Below are 26,114 nucleotides of genomic sequence, written 5' to 3' on the forward strand. Positions count from 1 at the left end.
TTTTTTTTAATTGAACGCATTATTTTTGTTTACTCGAGTACTTACTAATACAACATTAAACATGATTAACTATTTTTTAAATTGTATGACAATTATAACTTATTCAATAATAATTATAAATCTAATGTTATCCTTAAATATTTATAATTAATAAGCATTATAGTTAAATAAACAAACAAATAATTCATGATTTTATACGAATTTGATGTACAACTTAAAACTTAATTTAAGACTAGTTTATACATTTATTAACTTACCTCTTCCCAAACAAGGGAGTTTCCTACTCCAGGTCTTAAATTCATAATTTTCAATTCTGCAGATTTTAGAACACCATCAGCTGTGAACTCGACTTTTGGTTTGGCTGGTTCTGTATGTTCGACACTAACATTTCTTAAATACCTAAACAACATTATGATTTGAAATCTGGTTGGTAATTTATTTATTTGCCAACACAATTTTTAGAATATAATTTAAACTAATAAACTATTGTCATTAATAATATAATAAATATGTGTTTACGAATTACGTAACTTAATTTATAGATATTTTGAATTTTACTAACAAAGAATTTAAAATATTCTTTAAATTAGTTCTGAAAATGAAGTATTGTTTCTATAAGATATTATAATGTGGCTTATGTGAAAGGTACATAGGGAAATCAAATTTGAATTGTAACCATTTATTTTAAAGAAACTATAAGAGATTTAAAAAAAACCAGTGACTAGTACATATGACGATAAGTCTTACATGGTATAATTTATCGTCATTGTGTTAAGTTAGTCGTTAAATACTTAAAACTTAACTCGTGTGAATAACAGTTTTTTTTTAAATTTAAATTTGTTGGAAAATAAATCCCTAATAATCTTTTTTTAAACGTGCATTTAATACGTTCAAATAATATTTAAAATTATAAGTTAAAACTTTAATGAATTCTGCAATGTAATTATGATTATATAATATAAATAAAGATAAAATAGTTATAATTTATTATTGTATTAACTAAGTTATACTAACTTGTAAAATTTTTCACCGGTGACCCAACGTGATTCACCTTCACCTTCACATGATAATTGTGTTGTAAGAGTTTCATTTATATTATTGGGATCGTTAACAAAATCTTCTACACCATGTGCAAATACTCTTATGGCTGTTGTGATCTCTCTTACTAAACTTTCACTGCTGGTATCAAAGTGCACCCCTATAATTTAAAACAAAATATTGATATGATATAATATTTGTTTTAATTTACAAATCAGTTTATTTTTTCAGTATTTTTTAGTTACAAATGTTGACAAATTTTATTAAAACAAAAAAATATATAAAGAAAATGTAGTAATAAAATATATATTATGATCTATATTTGTGTAGAAAATATTTTTTGATAAAAACCATACTTTATCATTCAATTAAATGACGAGATGTACTTTAATATACTATCTACTCATATTTTAACGAAATTACTGATAATACAGATTTAAAATTAAACATAATTTAAAAATAATACCGGTATCTTTTTCATAAATTAGTTTTGACTACTAAGCTAATAATATATTGAAAGTTATTTTAGATAATATAAAAATATTTTTATCTAAAAAATGGAAAAAATATAAGCAAACTATGTTTGAAGAATTTAAGAAAAATTTTAATACATACTATACATAGTATATACTAGTATAGTGTATATATGAATAATATAATAGTTATAGCTTAATAGTTTTTAAGTTTATTTGATGTATTTATAATAGTTTAATAAATACCTTTAAGTAATTTGCATTAATTTATAGCCTAAATGTATTGCGTTCGTTTAATAAAAATAGAAATTCATTGAGATTAAAAACTGATAAATAACAAACGGCATGATGTAATGAAAATAATATTACTCAAATAATATTTTTTTGTGTTTTATAAACTATGAATAACTATAATTAATATTCATTAGTATCATTGAAATATGTCAAGCACATCATTAAAAGGTTATCATACTTAATGAAAAATTAGAGTCATCGAAACCAAGTCTAAACACATGGCAAATAATATGACATTATACATGATTGTTCAATAATTACATTAGGTGTGATTTTTATCTCACTCATATATACCATATTTTTTAATATCTTACATAAATACTTAACAATGTTTCCTTGCAATTAAATAAACACTTTAGTGTGAATTCATTGATCAAAAATGTATTTTGTAATAGATCCATTAGTACTGTGACAATCGAGACTATTCATATATACTCTACAGCACTGTCATTTTGGGATTTTATTAAACCTTCAAAAACAAACTATTTAAGCTTTTCTATTAATTTATCTCTAAAATATTACTAAAGCTTCAACTATTTTAACTTCTCTGTTGAAACTCTTTATTATAATTTGTACTTATAGTTTAACTATTAAAACAAGAAATAAAGCTGCCTTTAAATGATATCAAACAATTTAAACTAAACTTAAACTTAAACATTATATGTAGAATTTAACTATCCTAGATAATCCAAAATATCACGAATAAATAAACAGAAAATTATATGTTAAGTTTTATTTAGTTAAAATAGATTTGACACATTCAATGTTTAGTCTGTTATTATTACTTTTTTATTATTATTATAAGTGTAACTTTTTTATTTAAATTTTAACTTAAAATATTAAATGTAATATATATATATTTAAATGTTATTAAATTATACTTTTGTAAAATTATATTCAATTTCAATTTTTTTTCTTGATAAATATTCTTAGATTTTTTAGTACATATTTTAGGTTTGGTTCGTCAAATTAGTTTTTTTTATGCATGAATTTAAAATATTATTGGAATATATTATAGAGAATTTAAATTGCATTTATTTATATTATAGAGAATTTAAATTGCATTTATTTATATTTTTTTTTTGTCTTCCACGTTCATTACTAAGTTTGTATAAAATCTACTCCAACATTTTTTATGCATTTAAGTGGATATTTTTAAATTTAATTCATTACTAATTAGTATTTACACTTATATTATGTGTAGGTATAAAAACTACTAAACAAATATTTTTCATCATTTTTTATTTTTTAGTTTTAAATCTTTGGTAAAATTTATCTTTAAAATAATGCGAGTTTATGTTAAAATTATTCAACATAATGTACACAAATGATGTTTAAAAGTAATAGATATTAATTAAAATGGATTTATACTATATGTTTAGATGTTTAAAAAATTAGTTTTAATTTATTGATAGCTATAATTGAGGTTTAAAACAATTAACTTATACTTCTTAGGGAATTTTTAAAGTTATATAAATTAAAACATTTCAAGTTAGATATATGAGTACAAGTAAATCATAATCGGAATATTTTTATGGTAGGTATTAAATCGATAAGAACGATAGACATGTACTATGTTATTTGGTGTTTTCTCTGGTGTATGGAAAAATATTGAACTATAAATATTTTTTTTAAATTATGATATATATATTTTTAAATTTATCTATTTGATAACCATCATAATATATACGATATATTTTAAACCACAACATTTTAATCAGTTGTATTTCAACATTTTCTAGTTTCAGATTACATGATAATATATTATGCCATAGTTATTATACTATTTACACTATTAACTTTTAGATTCTGAGTGGAGTGATAAATGTTTTTATTTTACAAAAATATGTTTTTTTTTATATGAGAACACAATAAGTTGTCATTAAAATGTTTGATTTTCAAATTTAAAATGATTTTAAATAGGGAATTGGATTTAGCTTATACTTTAGAAAGGTTTAAATTAGGCATTTTATACTACTTTCTTTTATAATCGAAAAAAAAAAACAAACAAAAAATATGAATATTTATACTAAACCAAATTTTGGCTAAATTGATTTCTTTATTTTGTTATAACTCAACAACAGAAAATGAAAATTTTCACCAAGTTATTATACTATCATTTTTTATATACGATAAAATATAATATTTTAAAAATATTTTAACTTTTTTTGAGCTAAAAAATTTGACAATTGAAATTTTCAATTTCTTTTAGGGATTTTTTTTTTTATAAATGTTAATAAAAAAACATATTAATTGATAAACATGTTTAAAAATTGAATGTATGCTTTATAATTAGTTATAAAAATAGATTAAAAGTTCAGTTTTAATTTTTATTTAATTATTTAATTTTTTTTTAATTTTTTTTTTCAGTTCCCAATTAAAAAAATATCATAAATTTATATTTTTTAATAATAATTTCAATTTCAATTTTTGACAAAATTCATGAAATTTTTTTGTTATATTTTGATAAAAGTACATAAAATAATTTCTGTTTATATATGAGATTTAAAAATGAAATATAAGATTTTTTATAAGTTTTTCATATATATCTATATATAAAAAAAATTCTACCAGAAAATAAAATTAATTTTTTATGATAATTTAAATTTCAAATTTTTATAACATTCATTTATATCCATCTGTATAATAAACTTATTTTTATAAACACTCATTTTTTCATTTGTATGAATTTGAAGTTAAAATTCTGAATAAATTCGGTAAAATCATTAACATTTTTAAGCTATTTAGTAATAAGAAATTCATAAAAACTTTTTGTTCTATTAAATTTTGAAAATTTAATAGAATATTTCTTTTAAGTTGTTCATAATAAAACTATAAGATCCAAGAAATATCTAAATATAATTATTTTTATAAAAATTTTAGCTTTAAATTTTGCTAAAATAATTTATTTAAACGATAAATAATGAAGTTAATTATTCTCTTATAATTTAAAAACATTATTTGTGGGAACTTACATTTATATATATTTTAAATAATTATGAATTTTACTAATCGTAATAAAATTTTTAATTTATTTCAAAACATTATCTTTTTTATAGGTATTTTAATCTATTTTTACTAGTTTACGGTATTTATAGAAAGATGTTATTATATTTTGAGTTTTTAAGTTGATATAATATTATGGTATAAATATATATGTAATTTTAATGATTAAATACTAATATTATAATAAATCAAATATTTATTAATCTACAAGATAAAAAATAAAAAATATAATATAATATTTTTTTTTTATCAAAAATAAAATAAATTATTTTAATAGTTATATCAAAAAAAAAAAAAAAAAAAAAGAAAAAAACTTAATGATATAAATTGACATACTATCTCCGTTGAGGTTCATATTTTTGTATATTTTTGAATTCAAATTTTAATAAACACATAATAGTGACCCACTCTTCAACTAATGTAGAGCAGGGTGGTTCCACCGTTTTTACCTTTTTTTTTTTAACATGAATCTTACTTAATATATAAATCACTTAGGTATTTGCTATTTTGATAAATATGAATTATCATCATTATAATTTTAATAATTATTAACTTTAGCGTAATATAAACCCTGCCATTTTATTATAGTTTATGTTATGGGTGGTGGTTAATCAAGCAAGTCCTTTTTTGATGAAAATAGAGCTGCGAAAATTAATTTTATCCAAACAAATGAACCTTAACAAATTGATAAATTTTAATTATTTTTTTATGTCATGACGTGATTTTTAATTCTAACCCTAAATTGCACACTGAATAACATAAAAATTATGCATTACGTCTAAAATATGAAAAAGGTTCGAAATAATTATTGTAATCTTAATTTGATTGTAATGTTAAATCAAAACATTGAATTCTACCATGAATAAGTGTTTTATTAACAGCTAAAATTGATCGAACACAATCAAATTTAATAAGATTTGAATGAAGAGATAATAACTGTGAAAACTTGATTTTTCTTTGAGATGTAAACAATATAGTATTATTTAATAAATGATAACATATACTATTTAAAAAAACATACCACTATAGTTCAGCGGGCGTTTATTATTATCCTTATTATTGTTACATTATTTTATTTTTATTTTATGTGCTGTGACGACGTGACAATATTGTGCCCGTCACTCTGTTGCACCGAGTTCTTTTACTGTTTTTTTTTTTCTAATCATCTTTTAAAATAATTAAATATTGTAATTAAATTTTGTATCAATTAATGTACTTATACCTTAATTGACGTAATTTTATTATTATACATTATAGTATAATGTTGTTACATATCAAATCCCACAGTTTACATGAGTTCCTACAATAATTTATTTTATTCAATAATATATTACGCGGGTAACGAATTGACAAGTGACATGTTTTACTAAAAATAAGAAGTGGCAGTAAAAAAATACGATTTATATCATCTTTGACAATTTAAATCTAATATATAAATAATCATTAAATGAGAAAACAAGTGATATAGTACACATCAATCTTAAATTTTAATAAAACGTCTTAAGTTTTTATACTATAACATATTATTATGAGTCTTTTAAATAAATTATTTACAATGTAAGTTATAATAATGCTATAATGTTGCTCAATAAATTTATTAAATTCAAACTATTATAATTTAAGTTTAAAATAATTATTACTAAATGGTATTCGTGATGAAAGTAAAAGGTACGTATAATTATGTAATTACTTGTGTAAACAACTATTTCACTAAAATCAAAAAATACTATCACACTACTATCTGGAAATTAAATTTTTATTTAAAAAAATCTTAATTTATTACCTATAGTTCTATATTAGCTGAGATAATATCTTTAGATGTTACAATTATTAAATCAAGCTTATAATTTATTCAAAATATATTTATTTATATATGTTATATTTACCCAACATTCCAACAGGAAACAATTGTGGTGCTTGTAAATTTTCCATCACACTCTGAGTTACTACCCAAACATAATTTTCACCTGTGATATCTAAATTTCTTGCTGCCTGTAATATTCTAAGTGCTTCTTCCCTTGTACAGTACAGCAACATTACTCGTGATTCTGATGTAACCAACTGTTTTAGGTCTGAGTTTTTGGTAACCAATACTGAACTCAGTATTGTAAATCTATAATTCAACACAGAATTTTTAATTAAATTCATATTAACTAAATAACAGATAACGTAAGATATATGATGAATGATAAATACAAGTTTGAAATGATAAATCTTGTTACGTGATATTATTCTGTCAATCTACAGAGGTGAAATAAATTGATATATTTTTTCTTCAAATCAAGAAACTTTTAATTGATAAAGACTTTTTGCGTTTAGCATTATTTACGTAGCAATTCTTTATATTATTAACTTTTAACAACTTTTTCTTATATGTATATATGAAATGTATATATAATAGTATTTTTCTTTTAAACTCATCAAACTGTAAGTTTTTGTTTGCTATCATTATTATGTGAGTAGATTGCAAAGAAAACTAACTAAAACGACAAATTTTCAGTAAGATGTATTATTTTTGCAGAAAATGGAGTAAGTATATTCTTTAAAAACTACAATATACAATTTATGAAACAGCTTTATTTAAACTTGTTGATTTGAAAACAGATAAGTGTCAAGTATCCACACTGTTTTTATTCAAATATATTTTACTGAGTAATATAATATGTCTAAAAAGCAATTTTAATTTTGACATGTTCTCAAGAATTTTTATCATAAAAATATTATGAATAATTAAATTTGTTTAAAAAAATAATAAAAAAAATAAAATATTCTAATTTAAATAAAAATTTAAGCCAAAAAACTTACTTTAATTATATTATACTAATTATTAATTTATTGGACAAAATCATTAAAGACTAACTTATACGTATATTTCAACATTATGAAATATATATAGATATAATTATAAATACCGTTTAAATTATTTGAACATGGGTTTTGTTAAAACTTTGAAAATTTGCGATTTTCAATTACAAAATTACATTTTAATCAAAACTGTATAGAGTAATTTAATATTAATGAATTTGTTACATAATATAAATGTATATATTAAATATGTATTTATTTATTTTAAAATGTAATTAATAACGAGTCATAAAATACATTAAAAAAAAAAATTATTACAATATATAATTATATATATTTTATGAAAATGTATTTTTTAGAAAAAGAATAATACCCAAATATTAATTGGATATGATAACTATTTATTACACTAATTGCTTATTTTCTGAGTATTTACTATTATTTAATATTTACTACGTATTTGAAAAAAATAAAATCAATAAAAATAAAATACTTTATTTTATAAAATTATTTGATATATTGTGTACTATTTCATATTATTTTCTTTTATCAAGTATCTATGATGATATTATACATATACAATTATATAATGTTTAAGAACTAAATAAATATTAAAATCATTGAAAACTTAAATTTTAATTAATGTGATAATAATTTAGGTATAATATAACATTTTAATAGCTTATATTATAGTTACACGTGTTTTTGTTTTATTTATTTTGTCTGTAATTATTTTTTTCATTTGAATGAATTACGTGTTTTTTTTTAAATTGACATTGAGTTATTTGAGTGCAGAATCAATTATACCGTTAAAGTTTATGATCAGAGTTTGAATCTAAATAATATATTAAACTTTAATTTCAAACAATCAAGTTATTATTTCGTACAACTCTGGCATTGTTAAGTTTTTGATATAATAGATAACTTAAAAAACTTATAGTTAGTTTATTTTGATTTCTTTATAAAAATAGTACACTTGTAATTTACACAGATAAATATTCAGTGTGTTAAGTTTAAGAGTGCGTAATAATAGCTAAATCAAGTAGCCAAAATATATTTTGTGCTAAATTGGATTCAAATTTGGCTAGTGACTCGTTACCTCGTAAGTGCTTGTAGATCATATATTTTTTTTTTTTTTTGAATGAAGAGAACTTTGTTTAATTTCTATAGAAATTTTTGTTATTTTCAAACATTTTCAATATATTTTTTTTTTATTTTTATACTTTTTTTAGGTATTGCAATTCGTTTGTTGTTTTGATATACCAGTAGTTTATACATGATTTAAAAGATAATAAAGTTTCTAATAAAATGAAAGTTGTGTTTTTTTTTTTTTTTTTTGTACTTACCTAACAAATAAACATGAAAGGCTATGTACAAAAAACAAGAAAATCGAAAAGAATGCTTCTTAACTAATTTACATCATAATATTACCATTCAACATTGATTTTAAGGTACAAAAAGATTTCATATGCATCTTTTTTTCCACTCAAGAAATAACCTCAATTTTGTTCCTTTTTTACCACACACGCACACACATATAATGTACTAGTGTATTATATTTAATGTACTTCGATTGTATATACTCTTAAGATAATAAAAATAAATGTATATTTTAATAAATATTTATGAAATGTTTTATTTATCCCTGAAATGCTATTTATTGTATAAAAAAAGAATAAATTATAAAATAAAAAAAAATAGGCTATTAACAGAATATTGTAATGTATTAATCATAAAATATCGATAATTTGACATTTCACCTATTTATAAGTGCATTGAAATCACTCTTATTACTTGAAGTGTTAAAATTTAAAATGCAAAGAATGTATAAAAATGCATATGGATTGTTTTAATACAAAGAAACTTTTTCGTTTAATATGCTAAAATTAGGAACTTCGAAGAGTTTCTAACAAAAACAGTTTCGAAACATAATTTCTTATTCTTATATTTTCCATAATTTTCACTAATGATAGTAAAATAAATATAGCATGTCAAAATACTATTCGTGTATTATTATATTTTCTTTTGAGACTTTCAAAGTAATTTAAACCTTTATATATGTTAAATTATTACAAAAAGCAAAAAAAAAAAAATTAAATGAAATATTTTTAATAAATTCATAGTAATATACATTAACACAATAGCCTTTTTACTTCATTGAAAGTTTATAAAGTATATGTATTCAATACAGCGCGTAAATGATATGTCTTTGTACAATAATTATTTGTGTAAGGAACTTTAAATAAAATCTTATTTGAACAGTATGAATAAATTTACATACGTAAGTTCATGTAAATATATGATTGATGTTCATTCATTATAAGTTAATTAATGTTCAAAATGTATTAGCATTCTCGTTATTTCTATACATTTAAAATGTTTGATACAAGAATTTTAATGAATTAAAACATGAATATTTTCAATTATATTTTTTAAATAAGTTTAAAAAGAATTATTTTAACTTACATTTATATTTATTAATAAAACTTAAATTCAAATTTTCATACCAATTAACCATTTCATCTAATTTCATAGTAAAAATAAAATATTTATACATATATATAAAGACAATAACCAGATTCAAATATTATACAAATATTGATGTTTATTTATTTTACTATAGTTTTTGCAGAATTCAATCAATTTGAAAATATAGCTATTAAAATCATTAAGGAGAAGTTAATACAAAGATAATATATTCTATTACTCGTATTTATGACTATGTTTCAATGGATAGGAGTAGAAGATATATAAATATATATATATTTAAAACATATTCTGTATTAGTGTAAATATTAAAAAAATATTATAAATTTAGAATTAAGTATTTATTTTATTTTATTTTTAAAAAAATTTTCTCTTAATTTAGTAAAATTGAAATTGTTATTGATATTTTTAGTTTAATTGAAATTTTTGAATTTCAAAATATAATTCGGTAAAAAAAAAAGGTACAATGTTATTGAATTTGGATAGATTTGAAAATAGATTACATTGTGTATTATAATTTCTTTGAATATTTTTAACTTACTTAAATTTGTCTTGCATATCTGCAACTCGTTCTCTGACTGCTTGAATGAAATCGTCATGTCCCGCAATTTGTGAAGTTACAACTGAAAACTGATGCCACTTATACCTTTCCAATATACTTAACATTGCAGCTGTCTGATGTTCTAACGACGGTGCCAATTGAAGTTGTAAACTGGATCGCGAAGCTCTCTGAAATAAAATTAATTTTTTCACCATTCAATATGTTGTATAATATGTTTGAATTTTTTGTGATATGTATGTATAAAAAATATTAAAATTAAGTTGGAGGAAATATTTTAGAAAAAATATTATCTGTCAATCGCATTCAATAATTTCGTATGTAAGTGAATTTTGAAGTGGAAAGATGAAATGCATTTCTCCTTTTATTCAGTGTTGTAAAACCTCAATATAGATTTCTATATATGATTTTTTTTTTTTGTTAATACCGAATTACGTTTTTTAGTTTAACCTATATTATAATATTTAGAAATATGATATAATATAAGTTAAAACATTGAAATTATATTCTTTTGGAGTGAATTAGCGATTCCAATTTCATAAATTTTTGGATACGAAAATATTTTACCATAATTGTACAGTAATTTTAATTTAAAACATTCATTATAAAATATTATAAATTTTGTCTTAGAATATAATATAATATATTAAAATACAATCATCTCTCGAAACCTTCGTGAATGAAATTATTGTCTGAGCAATATATTTTATATTTCATGATGGAAGATCGTTAAGATCGTAGTATTAAACGATATACCTAATAATAGAATAATATGAACATTTCTGGCAAATTTCCATTAAATAAAAATATATTAGGATAGTTTTCATATGATATTAATGAAATGTAATAGATATCCAAATTAATAAATAATTACTAATAACTAATAATTATAAATATTGGTTTAAGTATCAATGGAACTATGGACCATAAACGATGGTCAGTATTTAATATGTTATAAGTTACAACATTAGTAAGTCAATTTTAATTTCAATACTAATTTCCGTATTTCATAAAAAAAAATGTAGCATGTTTTACTTTCATTTGAATTTTATGGAAATGATTTTAAGTTAAATATTTTTTCATTATTTCAGTGAATTCAGTATATATGTTAATGGTCTTTTTAGATGACAATTTTTTTATTTTAAAAACGGAGCAAAAATATATGTGTTTTTGGTCTTAAAAGTGCATCGATTGAGAACAATTTGTTGAATTTATTACATTTGTAAAACTGCAAATTGTTTTGTTCGCAGCGTGTATGTTGAATATACATATTAATAGTTTTAATTAAGTAGTGAGTACAAATGCACAACAGATTATAATCACCTTTGTTAATCAACATTGAATTTTAAACTCGCATCATAGTAATTATGATATAATGAATTAATATCAAAAATCAGTTTGATCGTTCATAATTAATTTTATTTTGATTTCTTTATGTAGATGAACAATTTTTTAGCTCAATAATTTACTTAATTTAACTTAATGAAATTGCGTAAATATATTGACATATTGTATTTTTCTTATGCTGCGTACATAATATATAAATAATTATTTTAAATTTATTGAATTATTAAGTTAATTATTAATTATAAACATTTTTTGTTATTTACGTATAAATATTTATTTTAATTTTAAAATCAACATAATTATTTCTCTGTAATACATAAAAACAATTTAATAAATAATATTAAGCGCTTCATTATTACCATAGAAAAAAAAAACTTTAATGAACATTAAATTATAAATTTATTTTAAATAAAATATCTTAGTTAGTTAGCGAAATTTAAGAGAGTTGTTGTCACTTGTTGAGCCTAACAAAAACTCAGCCCCCTATTTGTTAAAAATTAAAAATATTATTCTACATTTATTAAAATTTAACAGTATTTTTATTATTTTATAAATAAAATGAAATCCTAATCTTACAATTAAGTTTTTTGTTAAAATACACATACATTGTATGATTGAAATATTCAAAATAATTACTATGCAGCCATACAAATAAATAAATTAATAAATTAAAAATATTTTAAATTCAAGAAATCAACGTTTCAAAATTAATTAAACATTGATTATTTTTAAAACAAACGGAATATTTAAAAGTTTTAATATAAAAATATATTAATATTTTAACATATTTATGTGATAAACTATCTACAGGTATAATTTCACTTAAAACAAAAATGACATATTACTCCCACTTAAATATACCAAAAATATTAATTGAATCATTTAGATATAATCGGTAACTGTATGTTGCACTTCACGACCCTAGTTAGGTGTAAAGATCATATAATATTCATTCGCTAAATCACATACATTATAAATGCATATTTTAAGTCATAAGAATATTGCATCTAGGTATCTAGTTTAGTCTTGAGTGTTATATAATGAAGTTAATCGAGTAAATTGTAAACTACAAAATAATATTTTTCAAGTTAAGATAAAATAAGCGTATTTGTGTATGAAATATAGTTGAAATGAATCAATAAAATGTAATAAAAAAAAAAAATAAAAAACACTTGGAGTTGAAGAAATCCTTAAGTATAAATCATTTAATAATTATATTAACAATATATATATATATATATATATATACATTTAATTGTAAAAATTGTGGTAAACTGTAGAAATAAAGTATCAAGTGGTTGTATCTATTTCATTAAATTTTTGGACAACTAAACTCTTCTTGTGGCTTGGCGTGGCGCGTTGGCTGCTTACCAGTCGCGGAATGCAACTGAGAGTAAGTAACGGCCACAGCTACTAGCTCCCAGATGGGTGACCACTCGGGATTATAGTGGTTAAAAACCTTGCCACACATACACGTGTTTGCAATCAACCGTAACAATCGTAAAATATAACTTACCGTACTAACCTCACCCCTTACCATAGTTCATAACCCCTACAAACAGTTAATGGTCCTAGTTGCCGGGCTTAAGTTCAATAAAAAAAAATAAATAAACTCTTCTTATCTAAACTAAATCATTATTTATAAAAAAAAAAAATTATTTGTTCAATGTTTCGAATTTCCAGAGATAGTTTATTATTTGTATTAGCGTATATATTATATTTTGTTACCTGTTTAGCGATAGAAGGATAATATAGTAACGGATGAGTTAGAAGGGTGTATAAATATTCTAGATCTAGATTAAATATAATTTGTTATTATTACTTATTTTTAAATATAATATCCTGGTTTTGAGTATTAATAATCTGGTAATCCTAACCATAATAGTATGTGAATATAGATATAAGTACATACTATTTACGTAATGGTATACGTACAAATACTAATAAATAAAATTTACTAGCGAGAATGACGTTTGGAATATTTAACACGATAAAAAATTGTTCTCTAGAGAACAATACAATGATAATATATTAAGACCTTTTATATGTTGAAAGCATCGCATTGTACGACCAAAGCCTGACGTTGGCTATTTTGACGTAACAACTATCGACGATATTCAAATATTATGTTCAAAATGTATTCGTGAACATGAATGTCGTATTCTGTTACGCTAAATTTGAAGAATTGATATTCAATATTTATAAGTACACTATATTATATAGTATTTGTTAGAGTTTATTTTTATTTTTGACATAATGTGTGTTATCGTGTCCGGATAACGATATGTTTTATTTTTTTTTATTGATATTTTTTGTATATTAAAAAAAAAAAAAAAAAAAAAAAAAAAATGAGAAAATGAGAAAATATTAATCGGTATTAAATATTATTATAAATAGAAATTTTAATTTTAACTGAATTATGAATAAGTGTCAAACATTGAAAAATTATATGCAATCATTAAGGTTGTTTAATATTCATTTTTAGTTTAGGAGTGCATTATATAATTATAGTATTTATGAGCAGTTAATTGTTTTGAAATAATGTACATAGGTAATATTGATAGGCTATTATTTTTTTTATGTAATATTTATAATAATATAATACCATTTGATTAACTATAATACATTGAAAAAAAAAAATTAAAACTGTAATAATTACAAGTTATAAAATTATAATATACATATGTATGTAAGATAAAATAAACGCCTCATAAATTTAAACACTAAAAAGAGAGAAAAAAAGATAACCACTCTGTAGTACAGTTGTAGAAGTAAAAATCATGATTAAGTAAGTCACTGTAATTGATGTGTTACATTTGAATTTGATATAAATCATTTTGATTAAAAAAAAAAAAAAAAACATTTGAAAAACAATTCTGAGCGGAGACGGTTTGTTGACCATTATCATAAAAATATTATATTGCTATTAATTATTAATGTATTTCATTTTGCAATAATTAATACAGTATAAATTATATTAAATAAACGATAATATAAAATTAATCTAAATGTTTTTAAAATGTCATTATGTATATAAAATATTATAGTATGCTTAAAAGTTTCAAATTATTATGAAAAACATTTTAATTACAACAAAATAACTAAAATCGTTACTTTTTGTTTAAATTACACTTTAAAACTTTTTGGTTGAGTGAACATATTTCATTGACATATATACATATACAAAAATTCGTTACACCGAAAAGATAAATTTTTTATAAATAGCTCAAAAAGAGTCAAATCTATTTTGAATTAACGACGTGTAGAACATTAAATTTTTGTTTCTTTCGGACTCTAGTGTTCTATTGGAATGGTTTACTTAGAAATAAATGATGAAACACTAAGGTATACGAAAAGTAATTGGGTTTATTAGGTTTATTGTACTATTATACTTAAAAAAAAATATACGTGTGCTTCGGCCAGCGGTCACGGCAGCGATCGAATCACAATTTTTGATTCGTTATCGACGCTTGCCCATAGCACCTTCATATAGGTACATCAATAAAGTATTACCGCTGTGCTCACATATAGGTAGGTATCTCAAAAATAAAACTACCACATATAATATGTAGAAAAGAAAATTATAATTTAATAGGTTGTTGAAAATTTCATATAGTTCTTTGTTTTTGAATTACAATAAAATAAGAAAATCTTTAATGATAAACTATTATTTATTACTATCGGATATTCTATTTTGTAAAAATATAATCATCAGACGTTAATAAAAATTATTTAAAAAATTAAATAAAAAAAAACCTCATTTTAATATCAATACATTTATCGTTTCATTTTAAATCAAAAATTACTTAAACATTTTTCAAATTTATTTTTTTAACATATTTCATGTTTTATTAAAATATTTATCTTCGTCATTTAAAATAAATAATTATAAATAAGGTGATTTAAAAAATGTACTCACACCTAATTTTTCCTTTGATAATGCATTTATTCAAATGTTGATGATTTAAATTTTTAAATATACTTAAAAACTTTTAGATTATATTTAAAATGATAGACCTTAAAACGGTTTTACAAAACTCTAAAACATAGGTTTGTAATATTGGATATAATGTTTATAGTACTTGAATCATTTTTACAAATTTTAAATTTTGATGATTTAATAATTATTAATAAAAAAATTTAAATTACCATAATGTTTTAATAGTAAACACATTTACTAAATTTTCTCCATATATTATCTTCAAATATATTAATACTTATACATATTATCCTTAGTACACAAAGTATTCCATAATATTAATTGATTAAAATCTATTTTAGTTTATAAATATAATATTATTAAACACTGATGGAAAATTTAATTATATAATTATTGTATACAGTATTTTGATATAAATGCTAACTATTATTTTAATATTTAAGATTTATAGTAAAAAATATTAGCAAAAGTTTGTCCTTCAACGACACGCTTCCTTAGTTTTCATTTTGTATATGAATATGATACCTTTAAAGTTTCTAACTTTTTAAGTAATATTATAATTTCATTCGTTTTTAAATTATATAGCCAAATGTTATTACCCGTTCCAGTCCCGAGTTGTCAGCGTTCCATGCTATTACTGGAATTCCCAAGTATCCGGCTAGTTGTAAAAAATACTGCGCTGATGCTGTACTTCGACCGTATTTTTCGTAGTTCATCAAGTATAAAATTGCAGACACATTCATGTTGAGAAACTCTTTGCACAAGGAATCCAATATAGCTGTAACATAGTATAATAACTATAAATTAATTCTCACTTATTTTATTTATTAAAATACTTGGTATCATTATTATTTAGTTAAATAGTTAAAAATAACGACGATAAGATAAATAATGAACTGATAAAAGTCTTATTCTAAAGCAAATTCAGTTTTAAAGACATTTAGAATCCATGTAGGTATAACATATATATATATAAGAAATTCGTTTTAACTAAAAATAATTGTTTTCAATTATTATTTGGAAATATTATTTTTAAAATGTGGTTTAATTAAAAATAAACAAAATTATTTAAATCGATTTTAAAGAGAATTGAAATAAATCATGTCTGTACAATACTATATTTCATGCTATTCATACCTTTTTAAATAGTATGTTGTTTTTTGTGATTGGGATTAAAATTAACGCTTGTGGAAATAATAATTAAAGATACAATTTAATGACGTTAATATCTGAGTTAAATAATTTATATTTAATGAGTAAATATTTTAAACACATATATACATAAGCAAAATATTAATTTAAGTTCACGTTAATGTTTATAAAATGTAACTATTTTAGGTGTTAAGATATATAAATAAACGGTTAATTAGAAAAATATGAGCCTTAAGCATATAATCAATAATAATACAACATTTTATCGTAAAAATCTTAAACATAATTTTGAAAAATTAAAATAATAGAGTTTAGATTTTATCGAACACTAAAATGTTGAAATATGTACTTAATAAATTAAAGATTAATTATTAGGTATGTAGTATTGATAATAATTATAAAATCATAATTGTTATTGTTATATACAAATCCCAATATTATTGTAAATATATAACTGTATTTAGTCCTAAATATATTCTATTCATTTTTACAACTTAAGCAATATACGTGAATGTCTCCAATATTTCTTAGTAACCTTCTTAAATTCAATTACCTAATAATCTGATAAATTAAATTTAAAAAAAATAATAAATTTTTTTGATTCTTTGTTATATATAATATAATTTTAGTTCATTCTGATAAGTTAGAATGTTAGATAATTAGAGATAGGTAATGTTGAGTATTATGGAATTAAATAGTTTCAAAATTATTAAAGAATTATGATTATAAATATAAAAATATAAATATAAAATATATTAGTTTTGAAAATAATATTTATTGGTAACTCATTTAATTAAAATTTTTTTTTGACAATAAACTTATTAACTAAAAAAAAAAAAAAAATACAAAATATTTATAAAAAGGGTCATGAAAACAACAATTTAATAAGATTCAAATAGCAAAGACTGAATATTACGAATACTGAGAAAGCATTAAAGATGAAATAAATTAAAAATTTAGCCCATTTAAATATTTTTCAAGTAATTCTTTTGTATTTTCATCCATAAATACTTTTTTAACTTATATCCGGATCAAGTAAAATAAAACCGAAGAAGTTACTTTTTTTTACAATAATTTGGGGTGTATAATTTGTCATTGTAATTGATGTGTTCAATTTGAACTCAAAAATAAATCATAATCAATGTATACGAAAAACTACTCTGAGTGGATACAGTCTGTCAGAATATAACTTAAAAGATATTTTATTATTAATTTGATAGATCAAAATATTGTTTTCCAAAAACAAGATGCATATATTAACTACATTAATAATAATATCATATTTATAATAATATTATTATTTTGCTTAATATTAATAGGTTGTTTTTAGTTTTTAAGTCAATATATTTGTATGAATGTTTATTAAATATTGGTTCATGGAATAAATAGCTTAAAAGTTAAAACTATTCTAAATACCTTGGATATTTAATTTCGTATAATAAATAATAAATACTCAGTGATGAAAAGTTGTAAGTACTTACAACTAAATTAATATTAAAATATGATAAAATAACTAAAATTATTAGTTTTCAATATAATATCAAATGTTGTTAATATTTGAATTCAAAATAATTACAACAAAAAATCATGAATATGAATTTTGAAACTTTTAAGTTACTATAAGAAAAATTTACGATAAATCTTGAATTAAATTTTCAGACTTAAGTTTTTAAAATTGAATACATTTTTAAATACAAAATAGTTTTTCGTGATTTTTAAGATGTAATTTTTATTTTTATTCTATTTTTAAAACTTTTTGAATAAGTACATTAATTGTAATCGACATTTGTAATAAAACAAATTAAAAAAAAATCCATTTAGTATATAAAAAATAAAAATTTAAGTAATAATGGGATATTTCAAGTTAGTTACTTAAAATTTTTTGAGTAATAATAAATGAACAAAAAATGTTGGAGAATAAATCAATTGAATATCAAAATTATAATTTCATTCGCTCATCAAAAATTATGTATGTTGATTTAAGTTAAACTTTTTAATTATCAATATAAAAAATTATGAAAAATCGTTCCATCAATTTTAAAAACCTTAGATGTTGAAATTAAATATTGTGTATAAAATATTTTAATAATTTTATACATTATAATGCCTAACGGCATTAGGCTACAAAACACGTCGATAGGCATACTTGCTTATGCTGATGATATAGTATTGATGGAAGAGTCTCAGGATAGTTTGAAGAGTTTGTTCAGTAAATTACATAAAGCAGCATCAAAAGTAGGACTATGTGTAAATGAAGGGAAAACGGAGTATATGTTTCTGAGTAGAAGGGAACTACCTTTCTGTCAGTCCATAAAAATAGATCACTTTTAATTTAAGAGGGTAGAACAGTTCAAATATCTAGGTTCCTTTGTGACCGAAAAAAATAATGTAACAATTGAGATAGCAGCAAGAATTCAAGCTGGGAATAGATGCTATTATGGACTGACTAAGATACTAAGCTCACGAACAATATCGCGAGGAATGAAGGAACGATTATATACGTCCTTAATACGACCGGTTGTATTATATGGCTCGGAAACATGGCCAATCAGAAAAATGGACGAGCATAAGCTCATGATCTTTGAAAGAAAAGTTTTACGGAAAATATATGGCCCGGTCAAAGACGAAATAACTGGGGAGTGGAGACGAAGAAAGAACATAGAGCTGGAAATACTGTATGGTAATGCGGACATAGTGGAGGTAATTAGAAGCAGAAGACTACGGTGGGCTGGCCATGCTTGGAGGAGCCAAAATCCACTTTTACATGCAGTGATGGAACAAAACCCTATAGGTAAAAGACCTCTGGGAAGACTATGAATGCGATGGGAAGATGTTGTAAAGAAGGACGTTGAGCGTATAGGAGGCTGCTCCAATTGGAGAATGCTAGCACTAGATAGAGAAGGTTGGAAGCTTGGTTGTGAGACGGGATGGTCTTAAAGGCCCAATAAACCCTAAAAAAAAAAAAAAATAAAAAAAAAAAATACATTATAATATTTAACTAAAAAAATAACTTACACATATTCGTGATTATAACGATTTTGTAAACATTTGTATAAAAATACTAAGGTATAAAAAAATGTGGATATGTATTATGATGTTATTTATGACTGATAAGAAAAACATATAAGGAATCATGTACTAAAATGTCATGATTTTTAACTCGTAACTCTTACTCGACATGTCTAAATGACTATCAACATCAAAAAGTATTTAAAATATGTTTAAAATTATATAATATCTAGATAATGTTAAATTAAAATGTTTAAACTTATTCATTTTTGAATTATGTAAAAATGAAATAAAATAGATTTTGTCAAAAGTAAATTTTATGTAAAAATTCACAAAACAAAATTAATAAAGCTATAAGTATGATGTCCTAAATTATTTTCCTTAAATTTGTTATACAATATTATATTTTATACAAACTAAACAATTTTACAGATTTGCTTGTTAACAAATTATGAATATAACTTAATTATTTAAAAAATATTAATTAATTTAAAATTGCATTAAAAGTTTAAAGTTATATCATTAAAATCAAAAATTAAATACAATTTCTAGACGTTTTTAATTACTTATAAACTCAACTAGAGCGTCTAAATTTTGTCAAATCTTTAATTATAACTGAAAAGCAATAGATGGAACTCTTAAGTAGAATAAATGTCACTCTACTATATTGAAAAGAATGATTATCTAATCACATCACGTATTTTTGCTTCACTTTCCTTCTCATATTGGCCCCAGAAATAATGATAATGAGCATTCAATTTATCGCGTGGATTGTTAATATATTGTCGAAAATTTATTGATTTTATATACAGATTATTCAAAATAAAAATTTCTTTTAAGATTCTCTAATGAAAAATTATGATGGCCAAGGTGATATAAACCTATTTTTTTTTAAATTTATAAAATTTTGGCTATTGATTTATAAAGGTAATTTTCACAAAATATATATAATACCTATACTATATACTGAGTTATTTAACAAGCAATGGTGGATTCAAAGGAGGGAAGCCCTCCTTTTTAACAGTTATATTGTATTTTTAGTTGTAATAATATGAGCTAAGTAATAATATTTCAATAATTTCAAACTTTTTTTATAAATTATAAATTAAATTATAATTAAATTATAGTATTTTTCAAGTTAGAAAATTTGATTTATACTTCATTTCAAGGACTAACATTAAATCCTAAATATTTATAAAATTGATATGAAGAATTTTTGGTCCTCCCCACAAAATAAATAAATTAAATAAATTGTCTATATCCTCCACTGTTACTAAGCATATACTCATCCTTCCCATTTTTAATTTATATAAAATAGTTAATTTTTAAAATGATTGATATAACTCTGTTATTGAATAGAATATAAAAAAAATCGCATTAGATATCATTGAAAATTATATTATTTAAATTTTAAAAATTATATTTATAATAAATTTAAAAAAAAAAAGTCATAATATAATTTTTCATAAATCAGCTTATTAATTTTTAATACTATTATGGTTAGTATAACCAGTACTCGGGACTTCATGCTTTAAAAAACTTTAAAATATACATGCATTTATGCGATTAAGAATTATAATATGTGCTTATAAAAATATTTTATTTTTCATTGAAAAATCAAACATTATTAATTTATTTATTGTTAAATAAAGTATTTTAAATTTAATTTTCACAGCGAAACAATCGCAATTAGTCTAAAATATTAAAATAACTTTATTAACACCAAACGAAAATACATACGACACTAACAGATGAATTGAAATCAACTGACCATATTCAGCATATTCCTTATCCACTGACTATTTTTGAAAAATAATTGGGAAAACACAAGGTAGATAGATTATTTAATTATTTATATTTAATCGTTTTAACTTATTTTTTTTCAATTTTTAAAAAATTAATATTAAATATTGTATAGTACATATAAAATATTATTGCTTTAAATAAATTACGTGAAATATTTATGAATTAAAAATTTTATACGAATATAACAAAATATGCTCTTAAAAGGAAAAAAAATCAGAACTGCATAAATAAAATAAAAATGATCGTTTTAAACTTCTAGCACTTACTAAGAAACAAATTAGGTACATTTTAAATAATTTTTGAAAAACATGCAGCTCTTATAAGTCCAAAGCCTCAACTATAACAATCAAATAAATTATTTATATATATTTGTTATTTCAACCACAGATATTAGATTTTGTTGAAACATGGAATGTACGCAGTTGTTATGTGTAGGTATTGAGATAATTTAATTTTGAGTTCTTGAATACTTTGGATATTGTATTTGTTTTACAATTAATTATTATTTCTTGTTATGTTTTGCTGTGAATGATTTTCTCCTGGTATAAAAACTTGGCCATTAACATTACGTACATTTAACTTAAGTATTATAATTATATATTCATCTGTTTAGCATTTTTTTAATTAATATTATGAATAAGTTATAAAAAATAAAAATAACAATCATATTAAGAATTGATTTTTTAAGTAAAATTACATTGATAGAGATGGTTGTGTACTTTTTTATATATAGCAAAAAATTTAAAAACTATAGTATGATACTTGAAAAGATTGGAAACCTAGTCGGACTGGTATGAACTTTGAAAACGTTTAAATTTTTCATTAATAATATAATATTACAATAATGTCAATGTTATTATATATTGTATTATCCAATAATATTACTTTATATTTTGTTACAAACACTAAATATTATTCTTGGAAAACTTGTGTTTTAAAGAGACAATTTTTTTTTTTTTTTTTGATACTAAGATGAAATGTAATACATTACTTATTTATATATATAACCAAAAATTTTCTGTGTAAAACATCTATAAAGTATTTTACATAATTTTAAATTATACTCTTTATAAATAAAGTTAAAAATATCAAAATTATATGCAATTTTAAGTTAAATAAAAAACTGTTATAAAAACATAATAAATATTCTTATTCGTAAGATGTAAATTACTGTTCTTCTAGGATAATAAGGCTTATAATACAATGATGTTATTACTGTATAAGATAAATCTAATAATAATATATTATTATATCACACACGCGTATCTATTAAAAAGTTTAAATAGTAGACCAAACAATTGAACAAATATGCAACTATTAATTATTAATATATTATGCTATATTATATTTTAGATATAATAGCGTATTGCATATATTCAATATTCAATTTTATGTAAAAATATACAAAATATTATTTATAATTCTTGCTTCAATGAAAAATTTTTTGTTTCTATAAATTATTAATTTAATTCTAAAAAAAAAAAAAATTAATTATATTACTTTATAAATTTATTTAATCCCTAAATATGAATATAAACTATGCTTACTTAATATTCTGGTTTATGTTATTTTTTCCATTTATTTTTTTATAGTACAGTTAGAAAATTATCTTGCGTTTCAGAGATATAATATTGAGGTAGACAAGTAAAAATAAAATTGTAATCGATAACACCAATAATGTGATTCACTAAGGTAAAAATCAATATTTTACACTATAGCTTATTCTTATGCGTTTGGGTTATACTTCTTGGAATTTATTTGGAGGTTATAGATTCTTGTAAGTAATATGGAAAATCGATTATAAAATTATTAAGATAATTAAACAAATGTACTCAACTAAAACTACAAAGGAGTGCTAATGCTGAAATCAGATAGGCGGTAATTGTTTAGGGTGTTTTTACATTTTAAAGTTTTATAAATCATTACATTCAAAAAAACGATATTATAGAGAGCTTAGTTTATTTCTAAAAAATATTTAATATATTGTAAAAAAAAAAATCTTGTTGACATTTTCCCTTAAATTCTTTATCGATTTCCAAAGTTTTTTAGTGCATTTTTAAAATTACAGAGAAAATCGAAAAAATACCTTTTTTTCTGTATTTTTGTATTTAATTTTCTACTGAAAGACATTTACTTTGCATTTACCATAATTTTTCATAGAAATATTTTTAAAATAAAACGGTACTGATAACAATGGTGTTGGTTCCATTTAAATTCCATATCCTTATCTATTGAATATATTTTTTTTTTATTTTCCTTTTTGTAAATTTCAATTACTAAAATTCATAGTATTACATAAAAAAAAAAAAAATATATTAATATTAATTTCTTATATGTCTGTATGCAAGGAAAATTTTCAGGTTAGTTCACATACAAGGACTTGAGGGTATTGTGTAATCTCAGGTTCACAAGTGCTAGCAATTTGGAATCTACTTAAAAAACTTATAATACTTTTAAGGCCTAATAAATTAGAAAAAAAAAGTTCTATCTAGTCAAGAATCAGTGAAAATTATAATTAAATAATTATTAAAATAAGCTATTTTTTTTTATTACGACGATTACTAAGATTAATACTACGACAGTTCAGAATAATATTGTTATTAGTTAAATTAAACTCGAATAGATTGTAGAATATTTAATTATAAACATATGCAATATTTAAAAATTAAAAAAATAAATAATTATCTTAATATAAATCAAAACCTACTTGTTTTAGTTTAAGGTTTTAATAAATAAGCAAAAATTATTGATGAATTATGATAAAAATAATGTTTGATAATTATTTCAGTAGTTTTTTAAGCTCAGCATTTAAAATAAAAATAAAAATTTATTTCTGGATGAAATTATTTGGTCACATAAAATTCAATCCATTACCTATCAATACCCGTATAATATAACCTTGCGTCTAGAATACAAACTGGATTGCTATGAGATTTATGATCATCAGTTACGGGGAAAATATATAATTTTAGAAAATAATGTACAATTATTAAGCAGATAGGCTGGTCGTATAATATTGTATATTATATTTATATGAATGTACAATATATTATCGCTATAAGATATACAATAAACGGATATCATGACTACTACAGTACTACGAAAGTATCGCTTATGGCAATATTACTGAATTGCTAAGGTAAAGTGATATCTTTTTTGAGCCAATGGCAAGTAATATTGCTTTTGTTTTCATGTATTCTATATTTTGTATGTTAACTTCTATACAAACTTTTTCGATTGCTGTTTTTGACGTGGGGCGCGGCAAATACACAGGACTGTTGATGTGAAAAAACCTACCTACTGCGCATAATAATTTCTTTGTTTTGCTGCGAATGAATTGGATATAAAAAAATATTTTCATCTGGAATTATTTACGATTCGTTTTCCGAATATATTGATTTGACGTTAAACCATGACTCGTTGATAGATGAGAAGAGAGAAATAGCTTAAGTAAAATTCACGTGCTTGATATGCGAGTACAATAACGAGGAAGTGTCGAACGTAAAATTTAAAACTGTATAGTGCCACTGTAATGTAATAATGTGTTCAGCGACGGTATTTGCAAAAGACATTATCAATATTACGAGTATACGACGCATAGAGTGCAGACGTATAGTTTAAAACTTTAAGACCACACGCATTTGAATGCATCATAAAATGTTTGGATTTTCGTTGAAAAGATAATAATATTATAATAGTATCGTTGTTACCGTTTCTAGTAGTTGTCAATCGTTATAGATATAAAATGCATTTTAACGACAAATAATTGCAGAAACAATCGACACATAAACACGTACACAACCATTGCGTTTCGAAAGCAATCCTTTATAGAAACATCCTTATATACTGCCGTTCGGTGAATTCATCTTTAATGCACACACGCTGTAATTAACAAGGATTCTCTAAGGCCATTCGTACCTTCAAATTCACCATTTCCAGTTATCTTTGACAGTAGATACAACATACTAAGTTATGGGGCATACTAAAATGCGTGTATATGTAGTGTTCTATTAATTTATTACATGTTTCGAGTAAAACTATCATAATTTCGAGATACTGTGGAGACGAACAATAATATTACTAAAACCATATTATTGTGAAATAAAATCAATTCAAAATACAACGTGCACTTGACTTTTGCGTTATGTGCCGGTTAGTAACCGGCGGTTACACACAATCGTTTGTTAGTTGTGTGTGC

The 26,114-nt window shown here is 21.7% G+C and overlaps 1 protein-coding gene across 2 annotated transcripts in view; it reads right to left on the reverse strand.

The window, feature by feature from the left end:
• LOC112599610 (glutamate receptor ionotropic, NMDA 2B) overlaps positions 1-26,114 on the reverse strand; it is a 265,062-nt gene that overhangs the window by 4,924 nt on the left and 234,024 nt on the right. For both annotated transcript variants that reach the window (XM_025346582.1, XM_025346583.1), the window contains 5 exons: positions 16,549-16,727; positions 10,645-10,832; positions 6,698-6,924; positions 1,015-1,198; positions 258-399 (listed from right to left, as the gene is read on the reverse strand). In XM_025346582.1, the coding sequence (XP_025202367.1) occupies positions 258-399; positions 1,015-1,198; positions 6,698-6,924; positions 10,645-10,832; positions 16,549-16,727 (920 nt within the window). The remainder of the gene's footprint in view (positions 1-257; positions 400-1,014; positions 1,199-6,697; positions 6,925-10,644; positions 10,833-16,548; positions 16,728-26,114) is intronic.

The sequence above is a fragment of the Melanaphis sacchari genome, unplaced genomic scaffold (genome assembly GCF_002803265.2).
Source record: "Melanaphis sacchari strain LSU unplaced genomic scaffold, SCAv2.0 Contig53_pilon_pilon, whole genome shotgun sequence".
Classification (NCBI taxonomy): Eukaryota; Metazoa; Arthropoda; class Insecta; order Hemiptera; family Aphididae; genus Melanaphis; species Melanaphis sacchari.